The sequence below is a fragment of the Crassostrea angulata genome, chromosome 3, assembly GCF_025612915.1.
Source record: "Crassostrea angulata isolate pt1a10 chromosome 3, ASM2561291v2, whole genome shotgun sequence".
Taxonomy (NCBI): Eukaryota; Metazoa; Mollusca; class Bivalvia; order Ostreida; family Ostreidae; genus Magallana; species Magallana angulata.
This window is the reverse complement of record NC_069113.1, coordinates 50,245,290-50,263,271: the sequence shown is the minus strand read 5'-3', so window position 1 is coordinate 50,263,271 and position 17,982 is coordinate 50,245,290. Positions and strand designations below refer to the sequence as shown.

The following is a 17,982-nucleotide window of genomic DNA, read 5'->3' as shown; positions in this document are numbered from 1 at the left end:
TATATTGAGGTGGGGATATCTCTCTGGAGACAAATTCAAGTATAATCTCTAGGTTGGATGCAAAACCAGGTCCTTTACAGAAGCATACAAATACCAACCAAGTCTCACTTCTCTACCAATAAATATGATAAATTTTTCGTACATATTTCTGTGTGCAATTGAATAAGTGATAGAAAAAATGTCCATCAGATACGATGGTAAATTAAAAAAAAATAAGCAGACATCACAACTGTTAAATATATTAATTTTCATTAAAGTCATAACTAATATATTCCATTTGTTAAAAAGTATTTTTGTTTTTGTTTATCGTAAACAGAACAAGATATATATTCCGTTATAATTATGTACATCCAACATTTTAATACCTAATTTAAGATATAATATTATTTGGTTTTAGGTCATATTTACAGAAATATTACTGTCGACATTAAATGGTTTGTTATTTACATAATAAAAAATTTGTGCATGCAAATGTGACATCCGTGACCTTTTTTTGCAGTTTTAAATTTAAGATTATTAGATATACAGGGATACAATGTATATTTTAAATGTTTGTGTTTGTTTTGCTCAATTATGTCTACTTAATTTGGAAACAATATCACGTTTAGTAGAACAAAATATGTCATAAGTCTTTGTATTTAATTTTGGCGGGCCCTCGTACATTTTAATTAAATTTTTCACATAGGTTTGGTACTTGCTTTTCAAAATTCGTAAATTCGCGGTATACAAGTTCTAATTTGTTTAAATAAAACTAGACTGTTTCAATAAATTAGTGAGAAGGAAAAAGATCTAGAGGGGACAACGGTGAGATTTATAGCATTGTCGAGAATGATGTGGCTCGAATAAATTGTTCATCTAGAGAAACACCTGTCTATCCACGATAACAAGGACAGAGAAGTCAGGCCGACTGTCCACCAACACCATTTTCTTTTTCAAAAGGTGCTTTCTCCTCATTAACCGGAAGTGGACCAATCCCTTAAATAGAATACGAAATGCTACATTCTTATATTGACCACGGTACAACATATTTTCACAAGTTTAATTGATTTGATACCAAAAAGAGAAATTTCCGGTACTATTTAAAAATTGTACTTTACATAAAGGATAATATCCCATCCCATAAAACACATGAGCGACCCTTTATGTACCATTTGGGCTGAACTGTTTGCATGGGAATAAATCTAATAAATTAATTTTATCAATAATCATAACATTTAACGTCATAGAAAGCATGGTCTTAATAATTATTACAAACAAAATAAAACTTTGCCACCCCCTTAAAAAATGAAACAATTAAAGGGCGGATTAGAGAGGGGTGGAGAGGGTCCGGACACTCCCCTTTCCTAAAAATTTCAATTTTTGATCATATTTGAAAGGAACAGAAATATTGTAAAAATTATTACTTGGTGGCATAACATGAACATTGACATATCTACTAACCTGGCGAGAAGGTAAGACAATCTTTATATTCAGTGTAAATGGGATAGAACTCAAGGAGCTGGTTAACACCCTTATCCCATATTTCGGTCTTGATATTTGGTGAGAATGGGGCCCCGGGAAAGTTCAGTCGACCCTCAAAAGGAATGGGGTTTACAGGGCCAGTTACAGGCCTAGCAAGCCTGGTATAAAAGGGGAAATTTCCTACAATACAGGTTTAATGGAAATACCTTTCAAGAGGCTGGCTAACAACCTGTATCCCAAATTTGGGGCTTCATATTTGGTGGGTATGGGGCTCCGGGAAAGTCCTATCGACCCTCAAAAGATATAAGGAATGGTATTTTCATCACAACTGCACTATACGATTTTCCATGAAGCCGAGCCGAATATAAGATTTATCAACCCGATATATTTCAGTAATCAGTCATTAACAAATCTATTTAGTGTTTTGTTTTCCCGAGGACTATCAAGAGATACATTTATTTACGAAGAGCGATGATTTACGCAAATCCATATATACAAGTTGCCTAAAATCTTTTCCAATTTAGCTCATTTAAACTCTTCTAAACTATTTATCTCACCTTTCAAATACTCTTTAAAATCTTCGCTTCACTAATTTTTCTTACATTGTTTTGTTGCTATTCAATATTTAACGTTTTCTCCATTTCCTCTTCGGAGGTTTGAGCAAATACTATTTTGTTCTGCTCCAGACACAAAAATATGACGTCAATGTTTAAAGGGCAACTACTCTAATTTATTCTAACTATTCCAAATTTTTTAAGAACATACGACATGCGGTTTCCGTATTAACTGATATGAAATCTCGAAATGAGTAGGCGAAGCGTCGACCAACAACGATCACATTGCCAACATAATTCACCGAACAAACATAAAGATATTATGAGGCAGCCACATTCTATGTTTAAACCAATGAACGTGTTACATATCAGTCCTAGGAAAAACAAAGGGTGGTGGCCAGCCCCTTGAATGCTATCCCTAGTACAACTGTATTATACAGAATTGCCCATCATAACAGACTATAGCTATGCCTGTTATTAGTTGTGTAAATCCGATTTCTTTTAAAGATCGGCTGGTCTTTCCCGAGGCCCTATCTTCACCGATTATGAAGCCCAATATATGGGATACATGGGTTCTCTAGATGTCCATTCTTAATATATCATACCAATTGACACGATTCCTTTGTCATTCATTCGATGTTTAAACAAAAGGATTTTCAAGACAGTTAGTGTTTGCTAAAAACTAAAACAAACCTACAAAAATGGACAAAGGAAGTTCTCTCTAGAGCTTTTGATGAAGTTCATCGTACTTGTCAGGGACAACTTCTCGGACAACCATTGTGTTAGCCTAGTTTGAGAACGATGTTTTCTTAAATGTACGGTCTGCATGTCGAGTATACATGTATATGGAAGTCGGAACGGGTAATCAACGTAACTTTTGTTTTTGGAAAAATTTTACAATATCAAATTTATAGTATTGAATTATATCGTTGAACGTTGCATACATGTAATAAGCAGTCACGGTTAGTGCAGTTGAAATCGATGAAAAGGAAAAAAATACATTTGTATACAATTTCGTCACTAATCTGAGCTTTAATGTTTTCGCTTAAAATGTAAATTAAGTTGACGTCATGATTTAAAATACGAAATAGCTTAAAAATGCAGATTCTTCCTATTTCTCTTGTATGGTGTCACAACTGTCGCCATTGGTTTATTTTTTTTAAATATATATCTGCGTGCAAATGGGTCACAAACATGTGCTCTTAAGCCTATTAAGGGGGATGTCTACACTGAATAAGTGTAGGAGATTTTTGTTGCATGCATTTGTTACTAATAATAGGCAAAGTATTCAACAATAATAGACCTCAAAGTACAATACTCTATTTTTAAGAGAATTTTGAAAATATCAGTCTGCTTCCAGATAACTCCTTAAAGGCAAGCTGCTGGATGAAAATCCCACAAAATCTGAAAATAGATAAAAAAAAAATCCGTTGGTTAATGAGATGAAAAAAAGAAATTGAATGAAATTGAAAAATTAAAAGAAATACTGAATTATTTCAAAAATCTTGCTTTGAAAGATCCTGTTTAAGAGGTCTTTCTTGATTTTACTTGGTCTCAAATATCTTGGGACCAATTTTCTAATTTAAAAATAATCACGAAGAAAAATTTAGAAAAAGTAAAAGTAGAATAAAAAACGAGTGTCAAGATAGTTTAGAATTAAAACAATTTGTTAAAAATTCTTTATTTAAGGATATGGAAATCATGCTAGATTTTTCAAACCTGAATTTGTTTAAAAATATGGTAAAGCGTTTGACAAACCTGTTATAAATTACTTTTGTTCTGTTATTCTCATTATTATTATAATGATGCCAATTTTCCTAATACCCGGGATATCTGGCTTTTGTAAATGGGTATTGTTGTTGAAGTGAAATAAAGCATAATTAAAAAAAAAAAAAAAAAAAAAAAAAAAAAAAAGAAAAAGTAAAAGTATATGCTAAAATGAAGGAATAAGGTTAGTAGTGCTTATGATAATGTTTGAATCTGAAAAATTATATTTTTGATGAATGCATTTATTTTATAGTTAACTCTTTAAAACAAAATGTTAGTAGTTACATTGCCTTTTACTTTTTTCAACCATATGCATATATATACATACATTAGATGTCCTTAGTGATACACATGTACGTGTGGTAATCAAAAAAATGCTCTTTTTCAAGATTCTGTCGTTCCCTCATTTGGCTTGCAAATCCGGCTTCCCTCTTATTGCTAGCTATATCTATTTAAATTAAAATACATTAGTTAAGTTTCAAACTTTCAATGCAAGTCTTATACTGCAAATGTTTTATATTTGGGAAGTTGGAATCAATTAATACAAGAGATGGTACTACGGAACTTTAGTTTTATATTAATCATGCATATAGGGTTCAAGTGAAAATTATCTGCTCACCTTTATCGATAATCCGTCACATATTTATGATCGTCTGTTGCAGTTGACATGACAAATATGTATTGCCATTAGCAGGGAAACAGTACATTATTTCGATTTCATGTTTTCTCTACATAACAGCTGATAATCAATGTTAGTTGAACGCTTTAATCACGAAGGGAATTGACATATTTTCTAAGCGTTTTGGTGATTTCATTCTTATCTCATCTCCCTCGTTAGAAGAGTTCAATTGAACGGTGTATAGCTATTTTGTAACACGACACAATGCTATCAATCCGGAACAAAATGGCGTTTCAAACGGATGTCAGACATATTGTGACGATGTAGCCTTCCACCTTAAATCTTTGTTCTTTTTTTTAATACCGTATTAATGCCCCAATTGAGACGATTGATAAGGTAATATTTATTTTTTTAAGTAACAAATATCACATCAATAATAAGCAATAAACTTAATTTAGTATTAAAACATTTCGCGCAAATTGAAAGAGGGAGTTCTTTTTTATAGTTTTTTCAGAATCTGATCAGAATCTCATCAAGTTCAGGGAGAACTCGGACATCCATTGTGTTGACCCAGGTCAGCCAGGAGGATGGCAAATAAATTGATTATACCTAAAAGAACCACACTGGCCTCTGATGAAATATAGGGCGTCCTGACCAAGACTTCATTATTAACGATAACGATAAAAAACCACACTGGCCTCTGATGAAATATAGGGCGTCCTGACCAAGGCTTCATTATTATCGATAACGATAAAAAACCACACTGGCCTGTGATGAAATATAGGGCGTCCTGACCAAGGCTTCATTATTAACGATAACGATAAAAAACCACACTGGCCTCTGATGAAATATAGGGCGTCCTGACCAAGGCTTCATTATTAACGATAACGATAAAACATCTCTACAGCTGAAAAATTAGGTATCTGAAAACTTTAAGAGAAATGTATTCATCCTTTTGTTTACTTCGAAACTAACTTCCAATATTGCATGTACGTACTCATCGAATCATTTTTTTTTAAATTATAAAATATACATGATCTACGGTAATGTTAACACAATGGAATCATACGAAACCACAAATACGCTCCCCTAGTGGCGGAAACTTAACATATAGATGTTAGACATTTTAATAATCCAATTCTTAACAAGCATTTCCTTTTTAATGTCCGTATGCATGCTTATAAAAAGTCTTAAGTATGTGGTGTTAATAATGCACTATTTTTCACAGTTATTTGGGAGTATTGTGGTCGTATGAGAAATTTTTGTTCAGGAAGACTTCTGAAAGCATTAAGCCTAGGAAATAAATTTCTAGTGAATATGTCTAGTGAATATGTATGTTGTACATGCAAATTCAAAATAGATAAATAGTTTACAGTGTTGTATAGCGTAAACTGAAAAAAAAAATAGTTTATCAAAATTATACATAGTTAGTGACTATTACTTATTAGGTTTGTTACTGACTGTTAACAGAAATTTGTGGGGTCGATAAAGTCGGTAACAAACCTAATTAGTGTTTTGTTTTATCGAGGACCTAAAGTTTGATCTGTAAACAACAACGATAACATATAACAATGAAATTCATAGCTAAATTTCATAATTTTATACCTTCCTCGTCAGTTGTCTTTGCAAAGCTGGCCTGGGTGCCATTGTAGGATCGTAATATTACGTCACGGGCAAAGCGGGTCACACTTAATATTTTGGTGCCTTAAAATTAAAGATATGGTTAAACGTTTGTGTAAAAAATCAGCTCAAAAAACGTTACGTCCGCCATGTTGCCGTATAAATTTTGACGCTTGCCGTGTAAAGAAAATTATAAGGCAATCACGTGACGCGATTCATCCAATGACGTCGAGACATTCTAGTCCGAGGCAAAACAAATTAATTTATTTATAACTATATAAACATCAAGTGTATTAATCTCAGGTATATGTAACCGAATGTCAAAAATGATTTGTAATATAAGGGGTCTTTGTGGGTTTTAATTTCTTTTTCAATTTTTTGCCGGTTTGTGTTAAATATTCTAATAACACCTATTGGGGTCATTTTATATAGTATATACAGGTTGCATTTTCTTCCATTGTATCATTGAAGTTCATTTTTATTCTAGTAGCAAACGCTCAAAATAATGAGATTAGTTATTGATATCATAATGAAATAATTTTTACAAGATTTATTGCTGAATAAAATTTATTGTATTGCATTATTTTTTTCCCATTTGTATTTTCATAATTAGATAGTTGATTATACTTATAAAGATACGTATAAACGGTGGAACTATCCAGCCACATTTTTAGCGAGATAAGGGATGTTACTTTTCATACAAAACACTTTAAGTAGCAGTTCAGAGTGTATGCATGAGTTGTTAAACCCCTGGGATCAATAACGTGATGGTTTTTCGTATACCGAGGCATCCGGCAAGGTGGGATATTATCTACATTCTTGTACTCAATATTTATCAACGATCTAATAAATGTCTAAAAACTCAACAGTTCAAATTCTTGTGTTCTTGGCGTAGGGAGCAGCTGTCCTTTACTAGCAGATGACCAATTGCTCATTCCCACTTCGCCAGTGCAGCTTCAGGGATTATTGGATGTTATCATAACAGTGCAAGTGGCGTTTTAAATTCAACGCGTAAAAATCCTGTGTATTAACATTCTTTGCCAAATGCAACAATCGAAAAAGTAAATTCACAAGGCATCTTGGACAAACTGAAGTACCACAGAAAGAGTCGTACACCATCTAGGTATTATCAGCACTCGAAATGCAAACTATCGGTCACGATATCGGAGGCGGGCAAAAGGGGTAAAAAATTCTACTTTGCATTATCTGACATTGGATCCAAGTACTTAAACCTTACGACAGTGTCTCATCTTTATAAATGTGTAGTTCTTCCATCGGATTTATAAGGCTGTCAGTTGAGCAGTAATATTAGCTTTTCAGATCTACAACTTAATACATTTCAACACTTTGAATGCAAAAATGCCCTGGAACTTCCCACACTATCCAGATCTGACATATCCGAATCACATTTTACGTTCAACCTATATCAGCAGATTGCCACAAGAAAACTCCTTTCCATAGGAAGACTCTGTCGCTTGGATTGCGATGCCCTGCTGTAAAAATCCTTTCTCACTAGATTTGTAGGACAAGCAAAAGAGTATTTATCCCCGATATCGTAACCATCCTTCACTTATACGACCTAGCAAACTACTAACAAGAGAACTTTCCCAACCAAAGACTCCTGGAAAAAGATTGTCAGACGGGTGGTGAAATCGTCCCATTTATTTTATACCAGCATCTATATGGAAATTACTACCAGCTTCCGACGAAATCAATTTGTGTAAATTTATTAACATTAAAATTATTTATTTTAAATACAAAAATGCATTGTAATTATAATAAAATTCGGTATATCTGTGTGTTGTGTAATCGCGCACTCATGGATGTCTTCTGTGTTCAGTTACCTTTGATTGCCAAAATAAATTGTGGTTTTCAATTCTTATGAAATTCCACGAGTTGCAGAGTTAAGGTAGCTCACTACACCTAGACTGATACTTTTTAAGACACTTCGTCACAAGATGACGATTTAAATGTTTTGTTAAACTGTTAATATAGTTCATTTGGGGTGTATAACGTCGTAGCTCAGTGGTCTTCTGAACCGCAGATCTTGAGTTCGAATCCGCCTGGAGCTTTTGATCATGTTTACTAAATTAAATTTTCGAAAATGTAATTTTTTTCCAAAATTGCACATTGTTTTGCCTATTGGACTGAAATACTTCTTATCCATTATGATATTTATCTTAATGAAGTAAATTTCTGCTGATTTGAGAAAATATTTCAAGGTGTAGTGAGCGATGTCTCTAAAGATGACATATATGACTCTAATCGGCCGCCGTACATCCACTCCGCTAGACAAGTCCTTCCATGCGTCCTTTTACCTGACATATTTATGTCTATTACGTTCATCACCCCTGCGAATGTTATTGTCGTTAAAATTTTAGACCACGTGGTTTTATTTGACCCTATCAGTTTTGCAGTAAAAATTGTACCTCGTAGTTATAGTCTATTTCATAGAATCAAGGTACTTGTAATCAAATATAATCTATAGGTTTATTGATTTTAAACTCTATCTTCATTAATTGGTGGATATAATGTGTTCTAGAAATAAATGTGACAATACAGAAATAGTTTTTGTCTGCTGTTGCAACAATTAACATGCTTAGTAGAGATTCCCCTTGAGGATTAATTTTCGATCCGCGCCTGACCTAATAACAGTATCAATAGTGAAACAGACTATACTATTTTATGCAGAATGTTCCTTGAAAATGGCAAAACAGACACCCATTATTTTATTTTTTTTTTAAAAACATGGTATTGCACACCACAAGCATCAAACATGGCTATGATTTTATTAAGCAACCCAATGTTAATATTTTCAACCACTCTACACGTGGTTGAACACGAACGATAACTCTGTTCTGAATATTATCCTTAAATATAAATAGCCGCTAGATGGTGGAATAAGACATACATCTTAAAAGATTTTCATGTTTTAACATAAATCAAAGTAAGATATGATATGAAGAACGACCAGTACTCACGTATTTTGAGAATATTATTCGAACACTATACTTCCGCTCGAAATTTTACAGGAACTGAACACATCTTGGTGAAGTCTCGTGAACTTTCATTCGAGCACCTCTGGATTTATTATATACTTGGCAACGATAAAGAAAACATTCCAAACACATTCGCAGGGGTGTTCATGTGCCGTCCAATACTTCAGAGCCTTCCGTTCTAACGTTGTGTGACGTCATAACTTCCAAGTCTGAAGAGCTTTTTGTGAACAATATTGCAACATATATTTTATGTATATATGTTTCGTTGCTTTTTTTCATCTTTTTCTCTATTACTTTATGTTTTCTGAGAATTTATAATTTGTATGTCATTCATTATCTCCTTTAGGAGGAAATAAAGTATGAATGAAAGAATGTGCGTTCCAGATTGAGATACAACGATCAGAGCGACACGTTATGTTAGCCATAAGTTACTGTGTATCATATCTTGATAGGCAAGGTCATAAATGATACGAGTGACAAAGGTTGAAACGTGGACAATGTCAACTACACATGTAAAATTCATTATCTTATGCAAACATACCTGTTAAATGGTTTTAATGTTAAAAATTAAAATATCTATTTTTGGGTCACATGAGTTACTCAGTTACTGAGTTACTCGTTTACTTTTGAACACGTTTAGCTTCTTCTCTGGAACCATAGTATAGCATCTATAAGTAAAGGGGGGTTTGAATGGTGAATATTATGACCTCTGCCTGTCGGAGGCCTGAGGGGTGGGGCTAGAAGCATCAAAATCAATTCAATCTTTAAAAATCTTCTTTACTTCTGGACATCTAGCAGCCAAACTGCTGGCATGATTGTTATAAGCATTGGACTGTCTACCAAAATTTTGAAATTCATGGCCCCATGGTTAGGGTGAACGGCGCTAAGATGGCGCTCTAATGATGATATAATAAAAATGCTTTAATTCTTTAAAAATCTTCTCCTCGATATTTAGCCAATGAACTAAGTACAAAGTTATGATGAGAAAGAATGCCTTTCAAAATTTGTGAATTTCATGGCCCAAAACTCAGATATTCTGGTTTTAGAGCAGGGCTCTAATGATTATATATAGAAACTTTCATTGATTCTTTAAAAATTCTTTCATTTGCAACTGGATATTAAGTAACGGAACTAAGTACATAGTACTGATGAGGAAGAATGCCTCTTCCGAAATTGTGAATTTCATGGCCCCTGGGTCAGGGGTTCTTGTGTTAGGATGGGCTCTAATGATTATACGAGGGTTGTTAGAAATGTTTGCGAACAAAGAAATTTACGGGAAAATTACTGTGTGTTTTGTAGAATTACGTATGATTTATTAAATGGTTATCAATTGAAAATAAGTATACAATAATCATTTGATTTTAATAATTTCTTCTAATTAATGTAAATTTACAGCAATTTTTACTTTGCATTAAACAGATTCACGGAGCACAATTTCTGATTTCCACAACGTCAAGTGACGTCACACAATTGAGATGCAAACCTGTCACTCTTTTTCAAAGTAAACACATTTCAGTTCCACACACTTTTATGTCATTGAACCCATTTATAAAATGCCCCTAAATACAATTTTTTTCAAGATTTACTATAATGTCTTTTTTGACATATCGTTGATCAATTCAGGTCCGAAAATCTCTGTTCACGCAGTTTCGACTTTAGATAATAAAAAGCAAAATCGTGTTGTATAGGGGTAGAGTGCTCAAAATATCAGTTCTTCCATCTTTAAACCTCTGATTCGAAAGGTTAACCTTTATTTCATAAATATGGACATAATTATGTGGTCCATCTTTTGTAGCATCTAAGAACATCTTGGTCTCCATCAAAGATGTTCCTGCTTGCACACAGAATTTTATGACGGCCCGATGCTCCAAGATGTCCATTAACGTTAACGTTTTTGACCCAATTTTCAAACGTTAGTCGTCCAAATTCGGCGATAAAACAGTCAAAATTTGTCCATTTAATTGAACTTTTACAAACTGACCTTCATTAATTATTGTGACATGTTATGATAGTACATTTTTATGCTTGCGCTTATACGGTTCATTTTCTTCCATAAAGAAAAACACGAACAAAATATGAAAAAAGCCTACATGCTCCATGAAGCATATCTTATCATAATGATTAAGATGTATATTTTTATGGTGCATTTAACAAAACCAAATATTTACATATTTCTAAGAAACACGTCAAATTTTATTCTGAAAAGTTTCGCTGGTATCATGCGAATAGTCCTCTCACAATTAAACTTGTCCGCGAACTTTTCTAAAAACCCTCGTATAGTGAAAATGCATTAATTCTTTGAAAATCTTCTCCTCTGCTCCCGGGTATTAAGCCCAAAAATTAACATAATTATGATGAGGAAGAATATCTGTTTTAAAATTGTGTATTTCATGGCCTCTGGGTCAGAGGTTCTTGTGTTAGTGTGGGGCTCTAATGATTATATGGAGGAAATGCATTAATTTTTCAATAATCTTCGTCTTTGCTAATGGATAATGAGCAGATGCATTAATTAAGTAAATGTACATTGTTATGATAGGAAAGAATGCCTCTTCCAAAATTGTGATATTCATGGCCCCTGGGTCGGGGTTATTGTGTAAGAGTGGGGCTCTAATGATATGTAATGAAAATGCATTTAATTTTTTATGAACATCTTCTCCTATGATCCTATAAATAAAGCAGATGAACTATAAGTACATAGTTATGATTAGGAAGAGTGACTCTTACAAAATTGTGAAGTTCATGGCCCCTGTGTCTGCGATTTTGGTGTTAGGGCAGGGCTCTTATGATTATATAGGGTAGGGTGGTATAATTTTAACCGATTATTATACCCCCGCAAAAAAATTTGGGGGTGTGATATAGTAATCACCTCGTCCGTCCCTCCGTCTGTCTGTGCACAATTCGTGTCCGGGCCATATCTTTCTTATGGAGAAACATTGGGAGGTCTTGCTGTACACAAAGATTGTTTATGACCTGAGGGTGTGTCATGACCTTGACCCGAGGTCATTTGGACAAGGTCAAGGTCACTGGTAGGAAAAGTGCAAAGTTGGTGTCCGGTTTGTATCTTTTTATGTAGAAGCATTGGAAGTTTATAATTCACATAGAGATTGCTTATAACCTGAAGGTGTTTCATGAACTTGACCCAAGGTCTTTTGGGCAAGTACATGTTAAAAAAATGCTGAATCCCTGTCTGTGTCATTTCTTGTATTAAGGAACTGATAAAAAGGTAAAATTTGACACAAAGCTTGCTTGTGTCAGGCCACATAAAATTAATTGTTACACTCTCATCACCACCCGCCCCTCTGAAAATGGCCCGCCCCGATTTATTTTTTTCTTATCTTTTTGGAAAAAAATGTGTGGATAAAATTTCTCGAAAATAAATTCTCGAAAAAATCGGTATACCGAAATTCAAAACATTTAATGGCCTCTTGACATGTGGATTATCGTTTGATTCCGGTCATGTTTGTTATCATAAGGATACAAATGTCTTCATCTGTTAACAGTTAAGTTGAAATAAAATGGAATTTAAAGAATAGAAATTTGTATGTGTACTCATACATGTATTAGCATTAACAATTCAAAAAATTCAAAATAGAGCAGTGTTATTGATAGAACATAGAAGCTTAAGATTTGTTCAATTTATAACGGTATGCTTCAATTTTTAAATAATATTTGAATTTAGAAAGTTTATTGGATTAAACAATCCCTGAATACTAATAACGATTTCATTTAAATAGCCCTGTAATTATAATGCACATGAATATACATTGCAAAAGCCACACACTGCAGATACTCAAGTGACCGATAAGGCTCACTGGCCTCTTTTTTTTCTGTAAATGCATGTATATCATTTTTATAGCATTGGTACACTATTTCTATAAAAGTGAGACAATAGTTTAATGTCAGAATATCAAACCCAATGTATATATTAATTCAATAAAATGTTTTTGAACAATCTAAACCATGTTAATTGAGTATAAGATACATATAACCTCATAATGAATATACATTTAGAATGAGTAAGACAGTGAAATTTTGTGTTTCGTCTCCTTTTTAATGGATACGGCACGTGCTACGAAAGACCTCTATTCGACAACTATAACAGCACTGCACTGACCCCAGAAATCAAGAGAAAGAGATAGAGGCCAAGAATATATTGGAGAACAGTTGAAAGCGAAACGAAAGTATTGTACCATGCCGGGGATCGTTAACCATACTGGTCCAGGATTGGTAGCAGTGGGGGAAATTTGCTGCTGCTCTATACACTATGGGGTATAAAGGTTGATTATCATGTGATCGTCTCTATTTTAAAATATAGTACACGTATATTTATAATAGAACTAAACCTATGAAAAAAAATTGTCAAAACATCCCAAAAGCAGAAAAGGACACTGCATTCCAACCTTAAAGAGGATTTGGCAGTTGTAATAACATTACAAGTATTGCTGTTTTTGAGGTCAATACGATGATTTAGTTACCTGAGAAGTACAATTATAACCGAGCCAGTGATGAGATGAATATTGCACTTCGAGGGTAGCTTAATCATCAAAAGAACAACATTTTATTGTTTTATCACATGATTCAGCGACGAGTTGATACATACATACTGTGGAATCATTAGAATTCGTGGTGGCTCAATTTTCGTGGAATTCGTGGGTAGCGAATTTAAATCCTCAACGAAAACAATTTTAGAAAGAGTTATCTTTGTTGCTAAAACAGTAACTAACGCATCCACGAAATCACATCCCCACGAATCAGCAAAAAAGTCATAATCCACGAAAATTGGCCCCCACGAATTTAAATGATTCCACAGTATCAAATTGAGTGCTATCAAGCGAAGATTTTAGTTTAAAGCCAAAGCCGAACAAATTCAAAAACGACTTTATGGGACGATCTTCTTTAAGGCCATTGTAAAGAAAATCAAATGTTCTATTCATTTGGCCTTCTAGGTCACGTGCAGGTGAATATAACTTTCTATTTTTTCTAGATTGTTGAATATCAGCCAATCAGAGAGCTAGGAATGAATCAATTATATAATCATTATGACAGGTAACGTTTGTGAAATATTTTTTAAAAAGGAAAATATATGGAAAAAAGCCCTTTTTTTTAGTTCCATTATTTTGCTTCAAAAAAATATTCCGTAAAACAAAACTCGAAAGGCAACCGCACATAGCCATTATTTTCGTGAAATGCAATGGAAGGGACGTTAATGTCATTTACACATGCAAACACTAGTTGGCCCTCCTTTGTTAATTTTTTCGCCAGTGCTCTCGTGACAATGCTTCCAAGTTTGTTCCTCCGATATTCGGGCTCTACATGCAGCATCCCAAGGCCTCCATACTCCTGCTGCATTTCCCACGCCACGGGTCGTCCATCATCTGTTTCGATGCAAACTGTCGGGAAATTAAAAATGGTGTATTTAAACCATTTTTCTACACTAGCTATCTTATCCATTTCCTCCGAGTAAGGCCATGCTTTGATTACAGCGTCTAAGTGACGTTCAGTTAACTCTGTTTCTCTGAATCCATCTGGCATCGCTCTAACAAATGCAAAAACCATGAATTTTCAAAATATGCATCATTTAAATAAGTACTGAATGTTCGTGTCATTTAATGACCATTTTACACTCCCTAGAGAGGTGAGTTATGTATATTAAGATGTAGGAAAGTATTCTAATTTTGGGAGGGCTGGATAGATGTGAGGGTTTTTTGCCGTTTTTACCTATTTTACACGACAAACTCAGTGTGAAAATGTGGCATGAAAATTTTTCCGATATTTGGATTTTTCTTTACGGAATGATAAGCTTTGGCCAAAATATCATGTTTAAGAGTTTAAAGACGGATCTGGTGGCTAATTTGTTGACCACTCAGCCTCCTGCAGCTGAAATATTTGGAGTTTTCCTATTCTATACAAAAGTTTATAGCCTAAAAATCATATCTTTAGGATGAAGGTAGCTCTAATCGTTGACTACCCAGCCTTCATTATAAACATGTATTCCGACACTTTATTAATGAATTTCAATTTTTTTCTTTGATTTGTAAATCGAAGAAATCTCCTTGTGAATTCTTTACACGGTGAATAAGTAATATTTAATGATTGAAAATGTAAAGATCCAAGATAAGATCTTAAATAAATGTTAAATTTCATAGCCAGGGGATCATACAATGCATATTAGCGGATCTAGACTATAGAAACAGCTATTGTTGAGTCTACCAAAATGTTCATCACTGTGTAAAAAATGAATTCTTACAGAGGTACAATGTTTTCAGCAGGTAGTGCATACACAAATGTATTGCAGTTGTCTTTCTGGAAGGGACAGGTATTTGCTGACTTATACTGCCCAATTAGGGCATCGATGACGTCAGTGGAACAACCTAAAACACCAAAATTATGTCTACAGCAGGGTACATATAGAGTATGTAAGTATTAATGTTATGATCTTTCTGAAACCAAAACAAATTATGTCATTAATATATTCTTAGAAAAACGTTTTTAGTATTTTCTTTACCGACGAAATAAAAAGGAGGGGACAACCCTTTCGAGCCGGTCTGAAGCAAAGTGTCCAGAGTTGATGCAAAGTCTGGTCCTCTGCAGAAACCCGCTGCAAATGGCACAGTACCTCTCATCTGGAATGGTTATATATATATATATATATATATATATATATATATATATATATATATATATATATATATATATATATATATATATATATATAGACACACACAATGAAGAATATTTGAGTTTGAATATACTCTTGGAAATGATGGAAAAGTAGATTGAATATATTTCAAACTGTCTTTTAACAGAAAATGCTTTGATATGAAGAAATGAGTATCTATCGTCATAGTTGTTGGTACAGATTAAACAAGAACAAATTAATGTAAGTGTTATACACTATATAGACTAATTTAAACATTAAAATGTTTTCATTAGTGTTTGAAGGTCGCAGAAATATATTTTGTACATTATTTGCGCTACTAGGTCATCCGACGGTAGCCTTTTTAATAATAATTTACCTACAAACCGTTTACTTTTGGGCCTACACACCTGTCTATCCACAATAACAAGGACAGAGACGTCTGGCCAACTGTCCACCAACACCATCTTCTCTCTCAACAAGTGTTTACTCCTCATCAACCGGAAATGGACTAGTCCCTTCAATAGAACACAATGTTAATTTATAAATAAAATAATATTTAATCGACCATATGTGTCTGAATTAATTTTTTCATAATTTAAAATGGAAAGTAAAAAAAATGTTTCATGCTCTACATTACTTCTTAAAATACGGCAAAAAATACATAAAATCCAACTATGACGTAATAATTAGTCAAGCATTTTAAAAAAGACTGTCTAAAGAAATAGGTCGAATAAGAAGCAAAATTGACCAGATCTTAACCTAACTTCATTTATATCTGAGTGGTTTTTTTCCGGCATTTTACGATGGATGATCACCTTGTAAAAATCAATAATGCCAAAGTTCAAAAAGTATGGAATCTCAGAAAACGCTTCCTTAGAACTAGAGGACCTGTTTCAAGATTAGGATATATTACAATTCACAAGTACAACGTGTCGGCTTTAGAAAAAAAACTAACCACCGATGAAATATAAATAGTAATATCCTCCTTAAATACAATTCGTCATGACGCCCCTCAGGGGCCGACTACATCTCTCAGCAACAATTCTAGCCCAATCCTTTATCGACAAGCGAAATGAAAAGTATCGTAAACGATATAATATAGAAATAAAATGCTTATAAAATACCTATATAAATCCTATTGAAAGACGCTCTTTAATAAAAATGTAACTTTAACCTATTATTTCCCCCTGTTTTGTTTGAAAGAAATTATTGAAAACGAGTGAAACTTTATCTAAATCCTAAAAAGGATCGAAAACCAATTGAAAATAAAAAGACAGCATTTTGGACATAAAATGCCAAGAAGCTAGGTCAAAATATGCCAAATGGCCATAGTTTGCTCTGTTCTCTCTTTAGTGTTATATTTTTTGCAAGGTCACAGGAACTGAGATCTTTCTCGTTATTAGGAGATCTTTTCTTATAATAACGAGATAATTAACTCATAATAACGAGATCTTTTCTCAAAATAAGAAAATAAATAACTCGATTTAACGAGATCTTTTCTCGTAATTACGAGATAAAAATATTTTTATGTGACCCTATTCGTCTTTCGTAGCCAGATGTTAGCGTATTTTAACTTTAAATTTGATGATTAAACATACGAGTTTCCTGAACTCGGAAGTAAGCAAAAAACAAACCTACTAAAATAGACAGTGGCAGTTCTTTCTCTAGCTTCTGATCAAGTTCATCATACTCTTCGGGGAGAACTTGACGGACAGCCATAGTGTTGTTCCAGTCAATTGCAAGATGAGGTTAATTTTATTCGATACTTGTATTCTAAATCACGACCCGCCTGTTTATAGGAATGAGAGTAACAAACCCCCGGATGTTTACATCAGAGAAAAGTTATAGCCCCCGGATGTTTACATCAGAGAAAAGTTATAGAACGTTGTAATAAGGAATGAATGGGTAGGCGTTACGCGATTGGCTGAATTCAGGTATGTGACAATTCTCATTTTGTAGTAAAAATATTAGTTTTCAAAATAAATGATGGAATGGGGGAATATTTTAAAGAATATAGCAACACTAGGAAAAATTGTAGAGTTGGGGGTTGATTTTTTATGTAGAGTGACATTTACTGCCGATCGCTGTAAGTTGTAAACAACTGCAAATTTGACCTATAAATGCCACGGGACCCTATACTTTTTTTTTCATTTCCTGAAAGGTCTTGAACTGAAGTTTCAAATGATACCAAAGATTTGACTGAGACTATTATAGTAAAGTACTGAGAGGTCATAGCATTTGTATGGAGTTCTATGGGAAAATAATTGGTAGGCTTTTCCCTATATTAAAATATAGGTTCTTCAAATACATGTATGGCGCGCA

General features: G+C 33.6%; 2 protein-coding genes across 2 annotated transcripts in view; both read right to left on the bottom strand.

Annotated features, from left to right (window-relative positions):
* The window catches only part of LOC128178252 (glycine N-acyltransferase-like protein 3), a 77,367-nt gene extending 74,537 nt beyond the window's left edge, over nt 1-2,830 (bottom strand). Inside the window, exons 1-2 of the mRNA XM_052845344.1 lie at nt 2,713-2,830; nt 868-975 (exon numbers count right to left, since the gene is read on the bottom strand). Of these exons, the coding sequence (XP_052701304.1) occupies nt 868-954 (87 nt within the window). The 5' untranslated portion in view covers nt 955-975; nt 2,713-2,830. The remainder of the gene's footprint in view (nt 1-867; nt 976-2,712) is intronic.
* A 9,772-nt stretch (nt 2,831-12,602) lies between these two features.
* LOC128178255 (uncharacterized) lies at nt 12,603-17,486 on the bottom strand. Its single transcript, XM_052845350.1, has 5 exons — nt 17,299-17,486; nt 16,068-16,175; nt 15,526-15,643; nt 15,268-15,391; nt 12,603-14,556 (listed from the first exon to the last, which is right to left on the bottom strand). Exons 1-5 carry the CDS (start codon nt 17,377-17,379, stop codon nt 14,133-14,135), a joined length of 855 nt encoding a protein of 284 aa, XP_052701310.1. The 5' UTR covers nt 17,380-17,486; the 3' UTR covers nt 12,603-14,132.
* Nucleotides 17,487-17,982: the final 496 nt, after the last annotated feature.